Source organism: Alligator sinensis, unplaced genomic scaffold, assembly GCF_000455745.1.
Source record: "Alligator sinensis unplaced genomic scaffold, ASM45574v1 scaffold1059_1, whole genome shotgun sequence".
Taxonomy (NCBI): domain Eukaryota; kingdom Metazoa; phylum Chordata; order Crocodylia; family Alligatoridae; genus Alligator; species Alligator sinensis.
Genome location: NW_005842103.1, coordinates 1864714 through 1889541, shown reverse-complemented (window position 1 = coordinate 1889541; position 24828 = coordinate 1864714). Strand labels below are relative to the sequence as shown.

Genomic DNA, 24828 nt, shown 5'->3' with positions numbered 1-24828 from the left:
TATTTGATTGTTACACCCTTTTCACATCATATATCCTGATGCTCTCAGTTTAGGAACCCATTAGTAAGTTCAATATTCCCTGATGAAGCTCAGCCAAAAATATTTGCTAGAACAGTGGTATATCTTGATAAAGACTAAAATGCCCACATCTCCCCTGGTATAACCAAGCAAAACTATGTATTACCAACTTTGGTAAATTCAAGCATACTATAACATAAGCAGCATTAACACAGGTCAGGAGTGACATTAGGTGGATACAGATGGTGGTTTTATAGTATTACACTATATAATATAAGCAGCATTTAACTCAGGTCAAGAGTGACAGTAGGTGTGTGTGCATGCAATAACCCGAGTTAAATGCTGCTTATATTATAGTATCATATGCCTAAAAAGTTGTTAAAACAAATTTGTGAAAAGATAAATATTAAGTGTGCTCTAAAAATGTGCAAAGGATGTGTTAGCCAGTGGATGATGGGTTTTTTCTGGGCATGCGCGCGCGCGCGCACACCCCCCCCCCACTTGGCTGATTTTTAGACACCTGACCACCTGCAACTTCACTTGGCCCAAGGTGGGGAGAAAAGCCACAACTGGCCATCAGTACAACCCCTTGAACTGAGGTAACTCTACATTAACCCAGGTAATTTTACTTTGTTTCCAATCCAGGGCAGTTCTTTCCTGGGGCATCTTTGTTTGCATTTAGGTGCACCAACACAGTAACCAGCTGGACTTTTGCTGGACAGTTCCCTGTCCAAGTGCAGCTCGTTCCTATTGCCATGGCCTGAGTATGGCAATGTTAGGAAGAACCAGGCAATGGCACTCAGGTTAAACACACGTCAAACAAACGGACTGAAACATACTTCCTCATTTCTGTTAAAAAGGCTTGAAACAAAATGACTGCAAAAACAAAAGAGCAATGATAGAACAGGCTCACAGTAAAGCATCCCAGGGTACCAAGGAGAAATTAAATGTTATTTTCACTCATACCTGACATATTCCTTAGTTCTCCTCATGATATGTAAAGTCAGGGGATTAATGCCTGTGGGCAACTTTTCTTCTGCCAAGCTCAAAGGTATTTCTTCACCTGTATCAAGGTTCTTTATCATTACACTGGCGAGAATTTCCTGCAGTGATAACAACACAGAATGCCTGATATTAGCAAGGCTTCCATGAAGTTCAAGACCTAGATTTAAAAAAAAAATGTTCTTAAGCATAACCAACTGATCTGTAATACAAAACATGACCGTGTGAACTTGTTGTAGTCAGTTCTACACGATGCAATGTTTTGAACTACTACATCACCGGAGCAATGTTTTTAAACACAGTCTTGAGTTGAAAAGAAATTTAAGACACTTATGAAAATATTCCAGCTAATGCAAGCAGAATTACATTTTTATATATGCAAAACAGAAGTTTTAAACATAACTGCAGAGCAGAGAGTTTGTCTGCTGCTTTACAACATTCTAACAAATTCGACTACTTTCAAATTCTCTAATCGATATTTGGAAACTGATACTGTCCTAATTAGCATTGCTATACACTTGAAAACTCGATGGAGAGGAGTAGATGTAGATGCCATAAATCTAAAGGCCCTCTTTCATACTTCATATCCAAAAAGAATAAAAGTATAATTTAGTAAACTGCCCACTAACACCTCTGTTCACTTATGGGACACTGGGATAGAATGATTTTGCCTTGAGCAGGACTCATGTAGTGTTTCTGCCTACCACCTGACTAGGGCAAAAATAAGATCAGATGGCTAAGTCATACCCCTACTTTCATTTGTTAATATACCTATTTCTTCATAACACCAGAGAAGTGTTCCATTCTCTCCTTCCCCTTCTTTCTACATGTCTGGCAAAAAAAAGCTTGCTAAAATTTCCACTCATTTTTCTACATTCATGAGAGAATGCAGAAGGCGTATTTGAAAGAGAGGAATAGGAAGCGTTTATGCACATGCTTACTGATTCCTCAAGAGCTGCTCTAATTGACGTGTCTGGAGCATCTTGTGTATCAGTGTACCATCAAAATGGCGGTGGGGGAACCTTATCTAATGTTTGTCGAACAAGCTTTAGATAAAGTGCCCCGCCGCATTTTAAAGTGCAGGGATGCTGATACATGAGACACGGGAGGCTGCTGGAGCGTAGTAATTGCCATGCTCCAGCAGACTTGATTAATCAAGTCTGCAATTACAGTGTGTTAGAAGTCTTGCTGCTTGTGTATAGGCGCCCAGTAGTACCATGTTAAGGTACTATGGCAGAAGAAACAAAGAGGAAGAGGAAATACACTGAAAATTAAGAATGCCATCCTGACAGCAAGACAGCTTTTGACTTACGGGTGAAGAGGAATTTGATAACGACTGGATGCCAACAATACACACAAAAAAACCTGAAGTTATAAGTAACTATAGTAACTCCTAGGGTAAACACAACCAAACACTCCTGAATTCCACTTCACTACCCCCAGCGGCATTCAAACCTGGCCATGAGTGACAAGGTAAGCACACAGGTAAATGTGACTTCTCATGTTTCACCACAGTATATCATAGCTCAACAATGTACGGAGGCTGATCCGCTCTCAACTTGTGCTTGATTTTTTTTCCGGTTTGAGGAGGCGTTATGCCCCAAAGTCCCATTCATACCTCGTCCGTGAGTTCTCTTCCCGAATTAGATCTGGGTCGCTGTGGTCCAAGCACTTCATTTGTAATTGTTTCTCCATCGCCTGCTTTCCCATTTTCCTGTAGTTTTATTTATATAAAACACATTAATTTCATTGTAATTCCAGTATTGGAAAGTAACAATGACCGTACCAACGAGATTTCTAGAAAATGATTATACCCATTTTCCAATACAAGTAGATACATTTATAAATAAAAAGTTTTGAGTATTCTGAAATCAAAAAAACTCTGAATGACAAAACAGATGGACAACTGAACACAATATTTAAAACCTACTCTGCTGCTTTTCATAAGTGCTGAGCACCTGTGGGTGTGCAACACTTCTGGATCTCATGATCCCTCTTGTCACTTCCCACATATTCTAAATAGCTTTCCTCTCTGTGTGCACAGTTACCTCTGAGCTGGAATAAGTGAGTTTCTTTCCAGCTCCCATTTTCTATGAAAATTACGTACCCAACTAATTCACAAGACTACAGTGTATTTAATACCAGGGAGGAACCTGGCCACAATTTGGATGCCAAGGGACTTCTTAAAAGCCACCATAGAATCAAATGAAAAAAGGTGGACTGAGAGACTGAAAGTAATAATATTCAGATGAGAGAAGCGCTCAGAGACTGATCAATTCTTTCTTTTGTATTGGGCCATCCTGAGAGAACTGGAACAGATGCAGGTGAGTGGATTCGAGAGGCTGGAGAGGAAAGAATTGAAAGCACTTAAGCTTGCTATTGTCTGTAGTCAACTCTAGGAGACCAGATCCTCGTGAAATGCTCTCTCTCCTGTCGGTGATATCACCTTATTTATGAACTTTCCTGCATTAGGTTTTGAACGCACCACATATGCACACAAACACACATAGTTTCCCATAATTTACAGTATGGAAGTGACCGTTTAAATGACCTAGTGCCATAGAAAAGTTAAAATTCTTTAATAAACAGTCTTAAAAAAGACTTAGTTCACAAGTGCTTTGAGGCAGAGGCCATTTTTTTATTGCGAGTGCACAGTGCTTGGCACAATGGAGTCCTGATACATTAGCAGGTTTTTCAGCGGATACAAAAATACAGATTAATAATAGTTTATTTACCTGTGCAGTAACTATTTTATCTCCACTAGTTGCACTTGCCAGATCCAAAGAAGGCTGGGAATCTTTGGTCATGCACTCTGCCCCTGTACTTGGAGCTAACAGACCACCAGTTGTAAAATTCTCTCTAGAAACTGCAAAGAGACTTCTTGTTAAGAAGTAGTATGTGTTGCTAGGAAGATAATCACAAAAAGGTGCAGTGCACTTGATTCTAATCCCCCCAAACTGACCATTTAATCAAAGTTATATTAGTTGATAAAATATGTTCTGCTGATAATCCAAACTGCAAATTTTATATTTCATGAACATTTCCCCCATGCACAAAACTGGGACAGGTTGGGGGAAGGAATATGCCCAAAGTGAAGTTTCTCGGTCCCAGTAACACTCATTTTTGTTAACTCGTGTAGGCTGGAGATATAGACTGTGCATCATTCTGTTGGGATCTGCAGGCCAGGTTGCTTCATCCACTCGGTAATGCATGGACACAGTTCATTGCTCTATACTTTGCACAAGACTTTGCTAGCACTTATTTGAACTATGCTTTGGTGGAACAATAAAACAAGGCTTTTTAATACAATGGGAAAAAAAATATTTACTATGTGGGGGATAATTTCAGCATGACTACAGTCTGAAGGGAAAATGTTCTGACATGACTTGACCAAAATGTTACTCTCAACAATAGGGTGACCCTTGTTTTCTTTGTGGCTTTTAAACATTTTTTAAGACATGCTCACCTGCAACAGTGCTGTATTTAGGCCACAATTTAGTCCTGTGTTTTCTTACTGCATTTCAAGCTACTTCTCTGGAACGCTCTCTCACATACGTTCTTACATGATGTCACATCAAGACTGTACCAATTCCCATTCACAAAACATTTCCCAAAACGTAAGAATAACCAACATTTCCCAGCAGGCAGAAGTAAATTGATTACAAAGCTGTTCTTTTTAGCTCCCCGATTCTAACTTTCTTAGGTAAACTCCCCGGTGGGTTCACTTAAAAGAAAAATCATATCACTTCCCCAACACAATAAAAAAATGCTAATACAATAACATTCTGCTGCCCAGTGGTTCCACATTATATAAAGGCCCCATCTGTGCGTGCAGAAGAATTTGAGAACTGGCCAGTGTGTGACAGCCACCTCTGGGGAAATACCTGTGGTCATAATTATGTTGTGCACTGCTCCTGGCAGTCCTAAGCGATATGGGCAGAAAGGATCTTCTGTATTCCACCACCAGCTTGCTGCCTTTCTGGTTCCCTTTACATCTCCAGCACCAACAGATGTGATAACCCATTTTGGTTCTCCACTAACTGCCACCACATTCATTCATTGCCACCCCAAAGTCTCTTTTACAAACCCTGCCAGATGCAGGGCACTCCTCTGCCCCATTTTGAAGGATATGTTATGGCTACCCACACACAGTCCAGGTGCCTTTCACTTCCGGCTGTGACCAGCACCCCTTTATCCCAGTAAGTCAAATAAACTTGGACAAGTTGGAAGCTAAGATCTTACAAAAAGACAGGTCTCCGCAGTCAACTGATCAAGCAAAACATCTGTGTCACTGAAGGATTGAGTTTCTAGCCTTTGCTATGTTTAATTCTCTTATTCTAGAAGGAAAAAATAAAGCCCTGTATGTTACAGAAATTTCTGCAAGCTCTCTTACAAACCTACGTTTGTAAACACGGTGCTTGTTAAAAGTATTTTTACTTGGCAAGCTTGGACACACCAATTTGAACCTAAGAAAGATTTATTACAAGGCTACTTCTCTGAAAATAAAGATTTATGGTACAACCTTTCAAAGGTCTTCTAAAATTTTGAACAGCAGTAGAAAAAAGAAATAATCTGTAGCTATAATTATACAGTTACCGCATTAAAGCCTCAGCATCTCCTCTTCATTTAAAAATAAATATTATATGTATATATACATACACACACACACACACACAGAAATTGGACTATACATTTGGATTTGTGACATGCTGATTCTTACGCAATTTCCCCGTTTACTGGAGTGAAGGTTAGCTTTCCTCCGAAAAAAACACTTCACCACCTAGGTACCCTGCTTAAACATCAAACTTACAGAAAAGAGTTACTGGAACTAATGGCAGATGAAAGCACATGACTAATACCACCACCTTTAAAACATACATCTCACAGCGTATGCTTTATGAATAGGGTAGCATAAGCCAGAACTATAAATATGAGGGACCCTAAAAACAGATTTGGGGAAAAGAAAGGATACATAAGATCAAGGAAGAAGCTTCTTGTTCTACTTAATGCTTATTTTTGAAAGAGACTGCATCAGAAATCTAACTCCAAAGGCTCGTTTATGCAGTTTTTGTGAACTGGATACCATTTTAGATTGACCGTTCTTACTCCTGTTGAGCAATTCCAATTGCAGCAGAACACTATTGTTACTTAGCATAAACTGGTATAACAGATGCACAGCTGCAGTCAAGGTTAGTAAGCATATCCTGTAGGTACAAAACTCAGGTAAATACTGAAGTCATAAGTATGTTAGATATTTAAAAAAATCTAATATAAATACATACCCAAGTTCTGAAGATTTAGTCAATTAAAAATACTTTGAGTCAATGCCATTTTGTAGCTTTATAATTGCTTTAAAAAAGGGCAAAACAAAAACCTTTTAGCCTCCTGCTGCTGCACAAGAGATCATCACGGGAACAGCCAAACACAGAAAATAGTGACACTGATCACAATATGCTACAAATGTGCACAGTGAAATTACAAGACTGAAAATATCCTTTCCTTCACTTTCTACCATATAACAAACACAAAGGTGAAATTCTGTAAGAAGCATGGAACGGGATTTTTATTTTAACACCTATATGAGTTAACAAGGACCAGCTCTACTGATGATTTAAATGGGACTTGTGTTCCTAAATTGTCAGTACTTTTAAAATTCGACTGTGATTGTTCAGTTGAGTGCATTTAATACAAGCACAGAAAAGTCATTAAGTTGAACAACCGATGGCTTTAGTAAAAAGCAGAAAAAGGATAACTGCACCGATAAGAGGCTGCTGGATTAAACTAGAGAGCACCTTAATGTGAATACTTACCATCTAAACCAGATGATTTTTGCACCTCAAAGTCCAGTTCACTCTTTTTCTTCCGTGGGGGTGGAGCAGGCCGTGCTGGTGGTGGTGGTCTTGGAGGAGGAACATTTGCTGGTGGTGGGGGCCGTGCTGGAACTGGTTTCTTCGTGCTAGCAACTATGTCAGGTTCTACAGTAAGCTGCCTGCGGGGTTTGGCTGGAGGCAATTCTTCTGTTGTAGCAAGATCTTTGGTAGGTAAGCAATCTGAAGCCACCTGTTCTAAAGTATCTGTCTGTTTTACTTCAGTTATTTCCTCATTTTGAGATAGTTCTTCTGCTGTTTCTGTTTCAGCATTTTTAAGTTCTTCAGCTGAGTTTATTATTTCTGCGAGTTTATTAGTGGTTTCACCTTCTTGTTGCTCAAAGGGATGATCAGAAGAAAGCAAAAGTTTCCCGGATTCAAGTTCAGTTTCCTTACACTCGCTCTGATCCACAGGCTCTTGAGTATCTTCTTGTAACGCATTTTTTGCAGCTAATAGTTCTGGTATATTACTAAGGATATCTGCTCCAGAAATCCAAGTGCTCGTATCTGAAGTTTGATTTAGTTCTTTTCCTTTGGAAACCAAATGATCATCATCTAGCTGTTGTACCTTTTGGCTTTCTTCTATAATACTGTCAATAATCTAAAACCAAAGAAATAAAAATATTTATACTTGTGTGTCACATAAGCATGCAGAAAGCACTACTTGCCATCTAATACATGAATAAATGGAGTGGCATAGGAAAAAAATCTTAGGTTTGCTGGAAAAAACTGCTTTCCTTTACGATGAGAACAAGCACATACAAAAAGAATTATTATTTCCAGTGCTGTTGAAACAAGGCTATTGAGCTAAGAGATAAGCCCCAAAATAAATCCATTTGAATGGTAATAGAAACAAGCAATTTTTTCAGCTCAGTTATATTTCCTTGCTTTTTAGCATGGCTTGAAAGTAAATATTTTAGTTCTAGTTGACATTTTTTTTTGTTGGTATTTTAAAGAGACAAGACTGGTTTAAAGAGGGAAAAAATGGTTATCTTTTTGAGTATTTTACAATGTTGTAAATTAACAAGGTGTTTTAGCAGCCATGAATCTTGAATCTTTGCTTAAATGTGGGTGCATCTACAAGTGCACTTTAATGCACATTAGCCTATTTTAATGCAAATTAAAGTGTCACAAAAAAACCAGCCCAGCCTCTGGCTTCATTACTTTTCATTCCATCCAGCAAGAGCACACACCAACTGCAGAAACTTCCGCAGCCTGACTAAGGGTTTTTAAACCCAAAAACTTGCTTAACATTTTTTGTCCAACTATTTAAGTTGGTCTAACAGTAGATATCAGATTCACCCAAAGAACCTTGTCTGCCTATGTGCTTAGACCAACACGGCTACAACCTACACCCTGTAACCAAAACAACCTGCAAACTTTTGTTAATGCACATTAATATAGGCTAATGAGATTCTTTCTAGTGCCTCACAACGGAGGTACTAAACTTAATGTGTGCTAGCAAAAGTGCATTAATGAATGTGTAAACATGCCCCGTGTCTCTTCTGTTAACAAGAAATAAGTTTCTAAAAATCTTTGTGTTTATTTTCTAACCAGCATTGCTTAATTTTTCAATATATTGGCTAGAAACATTAACTTTTGATTTTAAAATGTCAGTAAGCTAGAAAATTAAAGTTTAGGTATTACACATATCTCTATAAAGGTATTTAACTAACCTCTTTAGAGTCATCTTGTTTCACTTCTTGTATTAAGACATCATTTTCGACTTTGTGTATACTGCTGTCTGTATCCTGTAAAATATGGGAATGTAATAAGAAATTTGTCACCAGGAATTTAAGGAATTTCAGGAAAGATAATTTAGGAACAGTACAATGTAGCACAGAATCAAATATGCTAGAGGGCAAACAATTTTGTGACCCTGAAGGCTTTCTTATAGCTGCATGCTGAGAGCCTGTAGTACTTTATAAATGGCATTAGAAAGAATATTTTATACTGGCATCAGTCAAGGAAACAAATATACACTACTCTGAACAATAAAAAGCAGTTTAATTTCAGTGGATTTCTGTTCTGCTCCTGTTCTTATAGGGGAGAACTGAAGCAGATCTCTCCCCATTGCACGGGAACTTTCTACCATCTACTTGATTCTACACAGAAATCAGAACATTGGGCACCTGAAATGCGACTTAGGAGATAAAATTCTGCTTGCTGAGGCCAAAAAAAAAGGATTCCAGAAAGACCCTGCGAAACCCATTAGGCACAAATTCCTTCAGTCTATACACTTTGACCCAGAAAGTTTATGCATCTAAACCTAGGCTTCCATGTATAAGTGGAAGCACCCCAGACTATACAGCTAACAGCCTGGTTCCAGCCTAAGCTTCATCACTATCCAGAAACAAGACGGAGTAGTGCCTAACTTCCACCCAAGACCCTGTAAGGGCCTGATCTGGTGGGTATGGTCACATCATACCTAATATGCCTTACCAGTAGCCAAAATACCTTCTTTCCCCAAAAGCACGGCTGAAACAGGCAGTGCCCATCTTATTACATAGTGAATTAGTGGGTAGAGCCATCACCAGAAAGCAGGAGACCTGAGTTCTAGGCTCCCCACTTCCTGAAAGGGCTCAAGCCAGCCTTCCTACTTCCCAAGAGAGACCTAAACCATCAAGCTCCAATTGTCTCTATAACAGCAACTTGTCTACCCTGCTCTGCATGTGGCATAAATCTTAGCAATGAACTGCCCGTGATCCCTGCAAGAGCAGTGCAAACTGACAGAGTGGAGTTTCAAATTAAGTGTATTAAATGCACTTCCAAACTTAGTGCTTTTTGTGTGTTCAACACTAGGAAGTTTCAACTGGCAACTTCACTTTACCCCAGTATAAGCTATTAGATGTCTTAAAGCTCGAGAATATTCCCTCCATGCAAAAACTAATTTCAAAAGCAATCCATCCAACTGTGAAGACTGAATCATCATCCATATGCCAACATAATGCAGCAAATCTCTGGAACGTAATTCTAAAATATCAACCATTTTAGTTAGGTCAAGCAACTACAGTTAATTCTATTTCTAGGTGTTATCCCAACTTAACTGGCAGCCGTGCACTTTTACTATAACAAAAACAAAATCACATCAAAAGGAACTGTTTTTTCTTAATGGAGATTGAAATATTTAACATGACACTGAAGTGCTCAGCAGTGATAAAAGCAAAGAGTTACACTGGAAATCAGAAATAATTTCAACCTGGAGAAGCATTTAATACACACGAGTTATTGCAATTCACTTAAGGGCTTAACTTCATCAGCACTTTGCAGTTCTGACTTGACTCAACAGGAAACGGCAGTTCTTGTTTAAGCCGGGGAGATTTTGATTTGATCGGAAGTGAAAAGTTCTCTCCACCTCCCCCCCCTTCCCCATCTCATACGTCTTACTGCATTTCTGAAGACATTCCAGGTGATACACATACACTTCATATTTTAGAGCACCTGAAGAGTTACTGTTTACCAAGCGAGGCCCAGGCCCTCTACTCTGCCAGCCTGCACTTGTCTTGCTAAGATTTCAAAGGGTGACTTTTCTAGTATGACTGTATAAGCAGTTTTATTTTTTCTACACTAATTAGCATATTAAGCCATACCAGCACTGGGAAGCAATTAGTATAAGACCAAAATCTTTTTATGCCAATACAGAAAGAAGTTTAGTCTGTAATAAAATCATGGATCAGGCACAATTAAAACTAGACATCAACATTTTTGTGGCCTAATGATGAATGTAGGGACTGCAACACAATGCACAACTGTAAATGGGGAGGAGAGGGAGGGGTTAACAAGGCAAGTTTCCAAAAAGTGGGAGCCCTAAATTGCAGGAACCTGAATACACAATAAGATATGCAAATTAGCTTTGCTAATTTTCAGGAAAGCCCAGCTTCCAGCAGAGCCCAGTGGAAGTCAGAGGGATCCAATTTACTTTGGACAGCTTATCTTGAGGCATTCATTTTTGCAAATCTCAGCCCAGGAATCTGTACTAACACACACTGCAACAACACCAGTGTTGTTTAGGCACCTTCGTGAACTAAACCTCCATTAACAAACTAATTACTCATTTTAAGCCAAGGTGTTCTTCAAAGGTGTACTGACAAAGTGACAAAATAGTACACACTGATAAAAACTCACAGCAATAACCACTATAGAAACAAGCCCCCCTCCCTTTTTTTAAATTTTCACTTGTTGACCTTAACACACCTGTTAGACTTCGAACTTGTGAAAAAGTTCAGACTCCTCCAAGGCACACACTACTGTTAGTCACAAGTTTAATGAACTGATATGGTGCCAAGCAGAGAAGAGAACAGCACTGTGTTTTCCAAAGCTGATTTTTGAAGGTGAAGAGATTTAGAAAAGTACCTCATAATGAAAATGTGTAAAACTGAGAACCTTATTAGCAATTAAGCAACAGCATCTAGAGAATATATACAATAAAAAGACTAGATTACAACTAAAATTTCTCAGCTGAGTCAAGGCTACATAAATCCAACTGAATCTATTTCAACATGTGCTAATTTTAGTTAGGATAAACATGGAGCTACATTTACCCAAATACAAGACAACTTTGAATTTAATGTGACCCTCCAATAACTAGATTTTATATATAGAAAAATTCATAAACTTGTTTTAATTTCCCATGTACAGAACTTAATTATTGGAGGGACATCTTAAATTTGTTACCCCCACCCACCACCCTGCAGAGGGGCAGGTGGTAGGGGGAGGTAAATGGCCAGACCTTTGGCCCTTGCTGCCTGTGCGTCATCCCATCCCCGTGTCATCCCCCCCGATGACTGTATGCCCTGATGTCCACCCCCCGCCCCCCCATGCCTACCCCAGTGGTGGGGGCGGTAGAGGGGGAGGAGGCAAAGAGAGAGGATGCAACTCCAACACAAAGCCTGGGTTGAGGCTGGAGTCGGAGCTCCAGCAGTCCCATCACCCCAACCTCCTCCCATCTTGTACTCAAATCCATGACAGAGGGCTTTCTCTTGCCCAAGCCTCCCCATGATAAATGGGGTGCGGGGAGAAGGAGGAACCTCACCTTGGATTTGAGGAAAAAAGCCCTATTAACAAGTTCAAACATTTAACACTTCATCATCAAGGAATATCCTCTTTAATCTCAATACCTCAGTGAGAAATCTACAAGTGCAATGCTAGTATTAAAGACACTGAACTTTCTCTTTCTAAAGCCTGGCACTACAGATCCAACACAGACACACAGTAGCTGTGGCAACTTATTTGCTGCCTCTTCCATCGCCAATTGCATAACGCTCTGGGACATAATGCTAGGATTCCTTTATCCCTTTAAAAGATGATGGCATAATCTTTGGCCCTTCTCCCAAGCCATATCATGAATTCATCTGCAAATATACTGGTACCAACACCTGAACTACTTAGTACATGTCAGAGATTCAGCTGTGTTATCACTGTGCATAGATGCAGCATACTAATTATCTGTGTGGGAAGCAGTGATGCTGCTTCGATAAGCTAAATTTAGTGCTTTGGTTTCATGTAACCTAAAGCAGTAGCTTTTAAAGCATGAACACTTTCCTAAAATTTCTATTGTTATTTTAGTGACAGAAGGGAAGAACAAAATCGATGATCTGAAATAAATCAATCGTCAAGATAAACAAAACTGCAAATATTTCCCTGTACTTGTTCACGTATACTTCTGTAACACGACAAAAGGATGGGGCCAGTAACTCCACACAACTTAACCAGGGGAACACATGGCAGATGCAATTAAGAACACAAATGTATGACCCCTCAAATCAAAGTATATTAGTTCACCTATATTTTCAGAAAAAGAACAAAAGTTTCATCTTCATAAAAGGTGTAAAAAAGAAAAAAAAAATCCATGGCTAGGAAAGTTTGATGCGGAGGAGGTTCTTAATTTGCTGTTTTCTACCTAATTAGACTGCTATGGTAAAATAGGATGACTCAACATCAAGGACTTAATTTCATTATATTTATGGCTTGACAGATGTTTAAAGGGTATATTAAAAGACGCACCTTTAATATATGGGACCCAACTTTTGTCGGTGACCTGTTAGAAAGAGAAAACAATAATTTAGATAAAAAACATGCAAAAAGGTACTTAATGCTCCAAAAATAAATCCTTCCTCATTTACTTAACGGAAGTCGCATGTTAAATGATTACTGTGAGCATTTTCCTCTTCAGTGGTGGTTTACTTTACATTTTCAGACTGAAAATACTGTTTGCCTCTTGTACATTAAAAACAACAACAATCCTCCCCACCCCTCCTCAAACCCCATAGAGATTATGCTGCAAGGTCATTAACTCTTAGCTCTCCCTATCTAACAAAATACTGCTGACATTGTTACGTTGGTTAGGGGTGTGAAAAAACTCACCCCCCATGCCCAAACTCTCTGCCAGAAAACACTCAGCAACTTTCACTGAAATATTCAGGGGAACTAGAATAGCTCTGGCAGCAAAAAGATATGAGGGGGCCTAGCTGCTATAGACTTGCTGAGAGTTAAATTAGTAGTAGTTGTCATAATGTTGAAATAACCTTACCAGGGATTTCCCAGGGAGCTAGAAGGAATGAAATGCTCAATTTCCACTGAAATTAAATAGGAGCTGGGAATCTAACTGCTGTAATCTCGGAATATTCCAGCCAAAAGCCGTTTCTCAGAATCTGAGCCCCCTGCCCTCATTCCTCTCGTGCAAGTTATGCTATTCTGTGTCTACATCCGCTGAACATTTCTAATCAGAAGGTATTAAAAAAAATTGCTCGTAAGAGATGCCAGATAGACACCACTGAAAACTGAAGCCCTCACTAAGAACAAAAGTGGAAACTCAAAAACGGTGCAGGTAAGTACTTCAATCCAGACCTCTTGCATCCTCTCTGTCATGCCTTTTTACTCTTCAGGCTCCTTGTGAACACTGCAACCAAGATCTCAAATGAACCTGGACTGAAATGTGGACACTTCCACACTGGCAACACAAGAGGAAAACAGCTTTCTACACTGAGCCTTCAGAAGTTCATACTCTGCACCAAAATACATGTATTATCTATTCAAGTGTAACATCACGTAAACGTAATTAGAGAATGGGATTAGCTATCACTGAACTGCCTCTAGGTCACTAGGGATGCCTATACAAGCAGACTCAATTAATCTAACTGGAACCTCCAGTGTGCTTCACCATCATGTGTATTCAGTACCCTGTATTTCAAAGTGGTGGCAACTGAAACCGGCCAAACAAGCTTTAGTTAAAGCACCCCTGCAGCCATTTTGCAACGTGGGATACTGAATACACATGATGCTGAGGTGTTTTAATTAGAGTGGCTGTCTGGGAGCCAGTAACGGGAAGCACACTGGTTGGACTTTTGCAACAGAGCCAAACACCAAGCTTGTTCTTCATTTCTGATGTTGTAGGTAGAAGACTGTCTAATATCGAAAAGTGCTACTTGTGTTGACTAAGGAACCTCTAAAGTTACTTAGATGTGGGGGAAAAAAACTCTACCTGTATTAGACCAGTAAAAACTATGGTTTCAGGCTTATGGAGAATAAAATCTAAAATTGTTGGCAAGAATGTATGAGCTGCTTTGACCAGCAGCAGAGATCACTGAACATTACTCTGTCATACACCTATTCATGTTTTTAACTCTTCCATGAATAAAAGAGTTTTTTATTCCAACATCCTCCTCCTCCACTTTCTTCAAAAATGATAATTGTAAGGGATAACAATTCAGAAAGACATGACTTCTATTTCAACTTTCTTTTTGTCAGAACTATGCTAAATAAATTAAACTGAGATTTTCTAAGTCATTTAGACCTCTAAAAGCACTCTGTATAAAGCACGTTCTGTTTGTGTAGAACCTTCATGAAAGAAAGTTAAACAAAAATCCCATTCCTTCAAAATGTATGCAGATAAAAATAAAGTATCCAAAAATGTTTTTAGCTCTTTTAAAAATATCATTAGGTTTCAAGTTGACAAGATCCCTTTTAAAAATGTGAATTTTAAGTTTGCTATCAAATTAGAGCTATTTCTGTTTATTTATGCCCAGAGCATATAGAATATTTGTAAGATAGATTTTTTTTCATTTCACAGATCAATATGTACTACCCCTAGAAGTAAAGATTCAGGGATTTCAGGACAATAAATTAGGATTCATCTGAAGAAGTTAACAGATGCCTGTTACCCTATATTGATGAATAAAATCAGCTATCCAGAACCACGTCACGCTTGAAGTACTAGGACTTGAAACTGTACTAAAATCCCTTCATTTTCAATTAAAAAGGAAAGGGAGAAATATAAGTAGTACTGTCACTAAAGCCACAAATATCAGCTCTATTTTATTTCTTAGTGTTAATAATCATGATTATTACAGTGGTGCTAAGGGCCCGAACAAAGCGGAGCCTCAGCAGACTCATCCCCATACAGAGACAGGATAATAAAGTCCCAGTTAGGTGGTGCATCATCTAAATAACCATAACAACCAAAAATATCTAGCTCACCCTACATGGCACAAAGTAATATTAAAATGTGAGGTATATGCACAAAACTATCAAGCAGGGAAACACCCTTTCAACAGATTACTTATTTGCTAATGATATGGGATATGACAAATATAGTTGTTCTTCTCACCTCCTATCGGCCAATTATCTCGAGATTCAAAATGATATGTTTAGTAAATTAACTGTAGATTCTCCTGGAAACTATATTAAATATTATTTTCCATTTGATTTATTACTGAAACATACAGAATCCCTCTGGAAAAGAGCACTGAGAACAATATCATAACATTGTTGAGGGTACTACAAAATGAAACACAAAATTTGGTCACAATGTGGAATAAAAACTGTATTTTCTATAACAAGCTTTTATGTTGCTTTTGTATACATTCAGAATAAAACATTATTCTCTATAATTACTACTGGATGTAGTAAGACTAGTCTTGTAGATCAGCTGGTAGTGTGCTTGAACTAACAATAAAAACCCTATTCATGAGACTTGTATGCTAATTATAAATAAATTAAATGAAAAAAAAAAGTGTCCCAACCACCACCCCCCAACACAAGGTGTTTGGTGTTTTTATGCAGTTATAACATCAAATATACCACAAAAGAAAAAAAAAAAAGATGGAAAATATACTTCTTGCCCAACATTTTTTAATTAACATTGATCTCTTGAGGTCCCTCCCAGCCTTATTTCTCTGTTTCTAGGTCTGGTCTCCTTTATTTTCCCAGCCTCCTACAATTAGCAGATTTCTTCTTTTCTCATTTCTATTCATCCTACACTGATGTTTTTACAAGTACTGTATCTCAATAACAATTTCCTTCAGGGAAAAAAAAGAACTTAATATAACTCTTAATAATAATGCTAGAATACATGTTGATTTTGTTACAAAGATCAGTCTGATGATCTTGAGCTTGCATGAAAAATTTAATCCAGTAGTTTTTTAATGTGATGCCAGCAATGGAAAGTACTTGACTCAAAAAAGAAGAAGAAAGATAAATAAGCTAAATTCCATTATTAGTTATGAATGTACTGGTGAGTATAATCTTATATTCAACCAGGAAGTTTATCTATGATGCCATTATCTAACTGGTACAGGAGCATCTCTGTATAATGGATTTCATAAAAATGGTTTTAAATAAAAATCAATTTTCAGCTACATGCAAATACAGAAATGCACAGAGTAGCTGATTCAGGTTACTGTATCATTGCTATTGCCCTCTTATCTGAATAAAAGGGGCTCAAGGCTGTTATAAAGTGGGAGTCCAAGAGAGTGCCAACAGGACAGTACAGTTAATTAGAAATTTCAGTCAGTCCATTTCAAATTATCAGCAGCTTCCTCAAGAATTTTCTTTCACATTCATTCAGGCTCCCAATCCATCTTACAGCTGCCCAGGCTGCAAAAGACCTTCTTCCCTCTTTCCATTATTGGGCAGTTCCACGCTAGCAGGATCTCTCAAGCAAGAACAGAAACTTTATGAAGATTAATATCTTCACCCCTGAATAGCCTCTTATCAAACTGATCTGGGTTCAGTCTGTGCTAAAGGGAGATGCTGACTGGCAAAGGACTGGTCTGAAGCCAGAACGGTATCTTGCACAGCCAGCCTACCCCAGCGAGGGTATCCATTGCTGGCCTGTCATTTTTAGTCGACAGCAGTAGCATGTAATGCTTTCCTCCTTCCTCTGACCTACAGCCGGCCTGGAGGCTGTGCCTATTCCCGATGCCGTTCTCACTGCAGGATTCTGCACCCTTGTAAACACCAGGATACATGACTGCAATGCACTCTACTTGGGCTACCCTTGGACAGTGTTCAGGAACTTCAGCTGATGCAGGATGGCTCAAGCTGGGTGAAGCATTATAGGGATGTAATTAATGCTGCATGCTTTGAAAACAAAAGCCTTGCCACTGGTTGCTATTCATTTTCAAATGCCATTCTGGAAATAGGTTAACAAAGGAATTGTCAAAAAAATCTGGTAGGTCACCTAGTCTCCAATAAAAACCAGTACTCTCTGCTTCAAAGAAGGTTTATAATTACCACCACAACCATAGGGGCAGTCCGGGAATAACTCCAGAAAAAAAAAATCCATGTTTGGCCTATTCACTAAAGCAATGGGGTGTGCAAAGCAGGCAGTATTCGATTTGGATTTGGCCCAATTCGGGAGACAATGATTCGATTTGCTGATTCAGATCACTGTCCTGATTCGATTTGGCCGAATCTGAAGATTTGATTCCGATTTAGAGAATCAACAATTCGGCCATAGACACAGCTTTATATGCTTTTTCTACGTACCTCGAGGTACCAGGTGTGCTCATGAACGCCGAGATGGTGGGGCGGATGGAGCGTGCCACAGGAGTGCACAGGTGAGGGTGGTGTTGTCCACCGCCAAGCATATGGGGGGACCCCGCCCCCAGTTATCGGCTGCGAGGGAACCCGGGTGCAAAAGAGCGGCCGAGCTGGGGGGGTCCCCCGTGTGCTCAGCAGCGGACCCAGAAGTGGACCGGAAGTATTCCCATGGGACACTCCATCTGCCCCACCACCTCAGCATTCATGAGCTGCACCTGTTACCTCAAGGTACATATTAAATATATATAAAGCTGTATCTATGGCTGAATCATCGAATCTCTCCGATTCGAATCACAGGCTTCCGATTCGATTCTGATCGATTAATGGGTCACCTGACTCGATTTGGATTCAGAGATTTGGCCACTGAATTGGGCCGAATCTCCTCCGAACTGAATCAGCAACTGAAGCTTTGCACAGCCCTATAAAGCATGGTGTTTGAAGTTTTTGTAAATGTTTACGCTAGTTAATGAAACTGAGGATGTTTTTATTTTGTCTCAAGTCTAATTCCTTTTCAAAACTTATTACACTGTTTCACTTTCTTGTAACAAGTTCTAACATAAAACACGGGCTGCACAAGAAGTTTCTCATCATGGCTTTGATTTGTGGCTGACTCTTATATTTGACAAGTGGAGGAACAGAGAAAAGGCCACGTGCCAGAATCAGTCTATATGTGCAATTAATCTTTCCTTTGTTTTATGCCCTTCCTTTAGCATACCATCGGGTTCTTTAGTACGGTGTGCTCTTTTTCCCCCCACTATCAGCGTTGGAGTTACAAAGGACGCTCAGCCTACCGTTACAAGATTTCCCCAACATCTGGCTGTCACTAATACCGATTCAGCACTATGAGAGCTAGCCATTTCAAGAACCCTCATCTAGACAGGACTCATGGCACCACTTCCTAAAGCTCTGTATCGAAGAGATCTGCTCAGGATGCTGTTAAATGAGGTGTTTAAAACAGGAGGGGGGAGGGAGAGGAACTGAAGGAACTCCATTTTCCCTAGTGCTTTCAATACTGCTACCCCAGAAAAACTGAGTCAGCATCAGCAAAAGACACAATATTTTTAAAAGCTATTCAGTGTGGAATATATCACTGTGATTAAACAGAAGGCAGGGCAGAGTGGCACCTTAAAAACAACTTGTTCAGAAAGGTATCGAGCTTTTGTAGGCAACACCCTGCCCTGCCTCCTATTTGACTTCAGATTAACTCAGCTAACTCTCTCTCTCTACTTGTGATATTAGAGCAAGACTTATTCCTTCAAAGGTATGATTTAATATTTGGCTGCAATCCATGGGTATTTGCTTGATGCCGAGTTAAATGGAATAACAGACCTAAGATCTTGTAGACGGGAATCATGACTTTTTTTTTTTTTCCTTTTTATGAGCGACAAGAAAGGTTTCAAATGACTTTACCGCTTGTGTTGTATGCAGGTCGTAGGAGTGGTTTAACTGATTTTATGCCCGATATTGTAACAATGCAAAAATATCATTGCTACATAGAATTACAGTTCCTGTTCATTACTTAGGATGCTGTAACTATTGAATAAAATAATACATCAAGAAAAAATTTCAAAGCTAATCAACATCCTGAAGGGCTGCTAGTGTAAAGATGCCCATTCATTACCTACTGAGACTCCCCCTGTATTCTGTTTCTGCCAAAATGCCAGCTTTGGACTCCAAAATTAGGCACGCAAATTACTGGCTTTTATGGAATGTCAGCAACTCCTCCCAAAGAATAAGTGAAGACATCTGTAATCAAGCTGGCTTGTCAATAAAAGAAGCAGCCTGTGATGTATAAACACAGCCTTCCTAAGAGTGCTGCTGGAGAGGGTGTGGAAGAGAATCCGTTCCTTCTCCAAGGTGTCTAATTCCCACGTAGCATTGCAGCTGTAAAATAAGTGGTCAGATCTTTAATGAGAATGAGCAAACTTTGTGCATTCTCTCAAATTGTTTGTAGATTTAGATAGTTTAAAAAAAAAAGTCTTAAACATTCTGGGCACACCACACATCAGCCCTTAAGATAGGTTTTATGGACTGGCACTAGACCAGTGATTCTCCTCCAAGGCCAGGAATAAAACTAAATGTACGTATACAGGGCTGCAGCTCCTGCAGGCATACCAGAGCTGGCTTTCAACAAGGCAGCCACCACTAAGCACAACAAAAGCTACTCAGAAACCAGCAAGTATGCTGAGCTGAGCTGCTGCAACTACACTGTTTTGGTACCTGAGCAGCTAATTTAAAGCTAGCTTGGGCACATCTATATGAAGTGCAGCCATGTATGTGTGTGGACATAAGTTAAGTGTCACCATCATGAGATGAGAAACTGGTTTAAAAAAAAGACTTCCAGAACAGCCTCTCTGACTATGTAGTGGAAACCACATTATTTCAGCTATCTCCAAGTAGTCTAGAAAAAAGCCATGAAGAATATACATTAGAGAAATCTGATTTACCCCTGCAGGGAAAAACTAGATGACCTGGAAATTGTTTTTCCTCATCCATAACGTTTATCTTATGTAACCTAAACATTTTCCCCCCGTATGTTCTGTAAGGAAATAAACAGTGATATTCATATCACCATTAGACTTCAAAATCAACACCCACTTCGGGTAAACCAGTGAGGCCCAACCATTTTGGCTGGTATGCCACAGGGTAAGCCCTGTACCCTCTCCCAAGGGCCAATGCAATCCCTTGCCCCTGCCTGATCTGTGGCTCCGTTGTCTGACCCATCTGCCATATCCAACATACGGATGCCTGTGCCACTTCTGGCATGTGTGCCACGGGTTGACCACCCCTAAAGCTTACATCTCCTACGCAAATATTTTATGCTTTCTGTTCAACAAGGTAAAGCAATGCTGACAATATTCTGAGCTGAGCCCTGGAACCACAAACATTAGAAACTTAAAAAAGTAGAAGCAGAAAACCTGCAGAAACCAATGGGGTTATCATCCTTACTTCAAACCTGAGGTGCTCACTCGTACTAATGTACAAACATGCAGCTAAGCAGATCAAGCAGCATTCTCAAGGAAAATCCCACTGTCTCTATTCCTTCCCTTAGTAGAAACAGAAGACATGGGAGCTGGGAGCAGGGCTAGTCTCAGCCAGGATATGGATGCACATTAATACTTTGTAGCGTCCAATTGGTTTATGGTATGAGTTTAGACCATTTCCCTTAAATTCCTGATCTCATTGGTGGCCTATATAAAGTCAGAATGTGAAATTACACAGCTAATCTCTCTCTTATGTATTATTTACATAGTCCTATCAAACAGTTTTTAAAATTCTGATCACTTGCACAGGGTAGAAATAAGAATGCTCATACTGAAAAAGCCTTTTCAGTCCTATAACTCTCAAGTTGACACATCAACGTGATATAATTTATTACAGATGACATTTTAAATAAATTTATCACACATGACATCAGCATAGTAAAAAGGCAGAAAGCCAAGAAACACTCATTTGCAAAGGCACTGAAACCACAAAGTTCTGCAGGGTTAAAACGTTGCCAGTTTTGCAAACACAGTTGACTAGCCTGTTCCCATTACAACAGTTTTAAGCTGGCAGCATTCGTGTACGTGTGTGTTTTCAAACTCAACATTAAAAACTGCATTATCTTACTTTTATGCATGATATTTAGGTGCATCTCAACTTTGTTATATTTAAGCTAAAGCATGGAAAGTTAAATTAGCAACTGCCAAAAGAGTCTGGAAAAACTCAAGCACGTGAAGTTTATATACACGCACCCAGTAACTCAAGGACATTCACATTTAGATCATGTACACTGTTGTACCATATAAAAAAGTGGCTGGTACAAACCTGATAAAGTTTTTTTTTCCATGGAACAAATTAATTGACTCATTCTTGAATGCCAGCAAAAATTAGCAAGGGAAGTACTGTTGCAATGTTTGTTAAGCTATACAGACAGCTTTGGCAAAGCTTGCGGGACTACCATAGTGCCTTGTGTTTTGAAGGATTTTCCAAGCCTCTCTTCCACATGGTAAATCTTCAGACATTTCTTACTCTCACGGCTCCCCAATATGAACTGAAAGCTCCAAGTGCAACCAGCGCTCCAGGGTCAGGACTAGAAACAAAAAAGTATGTTCTTCTTCTAAACTACAGGTAACAAAAAACTGCTGTCTGATCTAGATGGAATGGCCTGGATTTCAAAAAACATGTTTTAAAATGTGAATTATTAATACCAAGAAAGGTCAAACACAATGACAGACAGACATTTTGACTACCGAATATGGTACAAAGAATGCTACCATGTTTACCCGAATACAAGATGACCCTGAAGTTAAGACAACCCCCCCAAAAATTAGATTCTAGATAAAGAAAATTTACAAATGTATTGTAATTTTTAATGTATGGAATCTAATTATTGGAGGATCATCTTAAATTCACCTCCTCACTACTGCAGTCAGTGGGGGGGGAAAGGTGATGGGGGGCAGCAATGGGGCAGGCAGTGGGGGGGGCAGGTGGTAGGAGAGGCAATAGGGAGCATGTGTTAGCATAGGCAGTAGGGGGAGTAGTGAGGGCAGGCAGTGAGAGGCAGGGAGCTTGCCCCCTGCCACCTACCTCCACCACTTACCCTTCCATTGTGCCTGCCCCCCTCAGCCCCAGATCCCTGATCCCCCTTTCCACCCCCCTTCATGCTGCTTCTGCTCCCCCCCTCCCTAGCCTTGGGCCTCCACCCCCTTCCTCCCATCTTTGACCCCCTTCCCCCCAGAGTCTTTACCCTCAAGCTGCCCCTCCACCTCCCTTCCCTTTGCTCTGTCACTCCTTCCTTGCAAGTTCCATCCCTGCTGGAGCCATGTCATGAGCATGGCTCCCATCTGGTCCCATAGCAGCAGTACAGAGCCAGCACTGGAACACATGCTCTGTGCTCCAGGCTGCAGCAAGGATGGAGCCTGCTGGCATGGAGCAAAGGTAAGGAGTGAGGCAGAAGGGGAGACAGAGCATGGGGTGGAGGACAGCAGTGGTTTCTTGAGGCTGCAAGGGAGAGTGTTGGGGGAAGAGGGGGAGAGGCAGGGGTGCAAAGGCAGCAGCTCCCTCCAGCCTCAACCCTGGGGTTGGAGCCAGAGCTGCAGCTGCTGCCCATCCCCTGCCACCTCATACTCATTGTAAGGTGAGGGGCTCCCCATTCCACATTAAATAGGGGAAAATAACCCTCATCTTGTAATCGAGTAAATGAGATACTTGAAACCACAGCCAGCTAACACATGCTACTTTGATTCTGCGAGTGATACTTAGCACTTTAATTTTTAATTATTTACAAACATTAAATAGCCTTCACACAACTTCTGCAATGTGGGCAGGAAGCATAATCCCTATTTTGTAGGCAGCAAAACAAGGAAAGGTTGTGCGCCACTCCAAGGTCACAGAGGTTTCCATACAAATGAAAGGATTAGACCCGTCCCTGTATTCAGAGCCCTAGATTATGTCTCTTTCTCTGCTTTCTCAGATAATAAAGCAAAACCATGAATTTGGACCATCGCTTTGCTAAATTATAGTTCCTTTTTCTGGATTCACTCCCATCCGAGCCGCTACATACATATTCATGATTACGCCCTATGTTATTAATGGCAAAGTCAGGATTTAATGTTTTTGGAGAAAACCGCATTGTAGTCAAATATCTAAGAACTGCTAGTTCCCACATTTTTGTTATCTTTCCCCCCTGCCCCGCCATGAACACACTAAGGACACTCAGAAATCAACCATCACATTTTTAAAGACTGCCAGGGTGGGATGCCATCTCTTATGAAAAGAGAAACATTTTCTGTGTCAGTGACCACTAGCCAAAAAAGGTGAATCAAAGAAAAAAATTATAATTTTGCACCTTAAACATTTCTAGAATGTGAACATGAATTAAAGGACTTCCACAGCCACATGTTAAATGCAAAAGACACCCTTTAAGACAGAAATAATTTCTATGTTACTGTATATCAGAATAAGAAATAAGAACAGTTAACATCACGATGCACACAATCAGTCAGCTATCCTGTCTTGTGTCTCACTTATTTCCTACTCGACTCAATTTCCTTAGCAGACTTGTACACTACTGATTTGCCAGCATGATCGTCCATTGTTGGTTCTAGACACTAAGCCCAGCCAATATTTTTATTACAGTTGAAGGGTTAGCAATGGAATAACATTTCCAACGACCTTCCTTTTGAGCTGCAAAAAAAGGAAGTGTTCATATGTATCTATGAAAACAAAACATCCAATATTTGCTGCTTTGCGGTCGATGATGAGCTGTGGGCCAAACATTTTGGAAGCCGCTATTCTAGGGGCTTCAAGTCGGCTGCTAAATGATGCAGCCTAACTGTGATCAGGATTAACACTAGGAAGTTTACACGCTGGGACTAGCATCCCCGAAATAAGGGCTGGTTTAGGTTTGCCTGAGAATACTGCTAGGAACACACAGCTCACGCGCTTTCTTCTCCACCACGCAACACACGTGACAGCAGGCTTCCCTGACACGGAGCACCCACCCAAGGACTGCAGACACGAGGCCAGTAAAGAACCTGTGGAGCGCACCGCTTTTGTTCTTTAAACAAAGAGTGGCGTTTGCAACAGATAAACGGAAGAGAAAACATTCATGGTTAATACCTCAGCTTCATAACATACTTCATGATTTAGATATTATTTTAGGATTTTAGTTTTAAACCGTCACCGATACACATCAACTATACGGTGCGGTACAACAAGTGAAAGAGACCTATTCAACGGAGCCCCGCAGACACCGTTACGCAGCGCCAGCCACAAGAACGTCACCAGAAGTCTCGTTTTCTGCACCGGCTATTTGCCTTTCTGGCCGTGGTTTACTGCTGTGGGGCTCCCCAGTTATACACAGCGGCAAGGCCTATCGCTGCACGCGCGTCTTCCCTTTCACCCGACGCTGCCGTGCTTTACGGCTGCACGCCTGCCTGATGTTCATCTCCAGACGAGACCCTCAGGATGTTGCACACCAGCCTGATGTTTATATGAAGACAGGACTCTCAGGATGTTGCACATCTCTGACAGCGCTGTGGTTGTTAAGGGCAGCTAAGTGCTGCTCACAGGTGCGGCAGCCCGCCGACGAGCGTGTCTCACCATGATCGGGTCCTAGCGGGGCGGGGCCGGG

General features: G+C 40.3%; 1 protein-coding gene across 1 annotated transcript in view; it reads right to left on the bottom strand.

Moving 5' to 3' along the window:
- Window positions 1-24814, bottom strand: part of WDR44 (WD repeat domain 44) — a gene marked incomplete at its 5' end in the record, with an annotated part of 39788 nt that extends 14974 nt beyond the window's left edge. The window contains 7 exons of the mRNA XM_025205058.1: window positions 985-1121; window positions 2639-2734; window positions 3756-3886; window positions 6831-7488; window positions 8564-8638; window positions 12891-12924; window positions 24798-24814. Of these exons, the coding sequence (XP_025060843.1) occupies window positions 985-1121; window positions 2639-2734; window positions 3756-3886; window positions 6831-7488; window positions 8564-8638; window positions 12891-12924; window positions 24798-24814 (1148 nt within the window). The remainder of the gene's footprint in view (window positions 1-984; window positions 1122-2638; window positions 2735-3755; window positions 3887-6830; window positions 7489-8563; window positions 8639-12890; window positions 12925-24797) is intronic.
- Window positions 24815-24828: the final 14 nt, after the last annotated feature.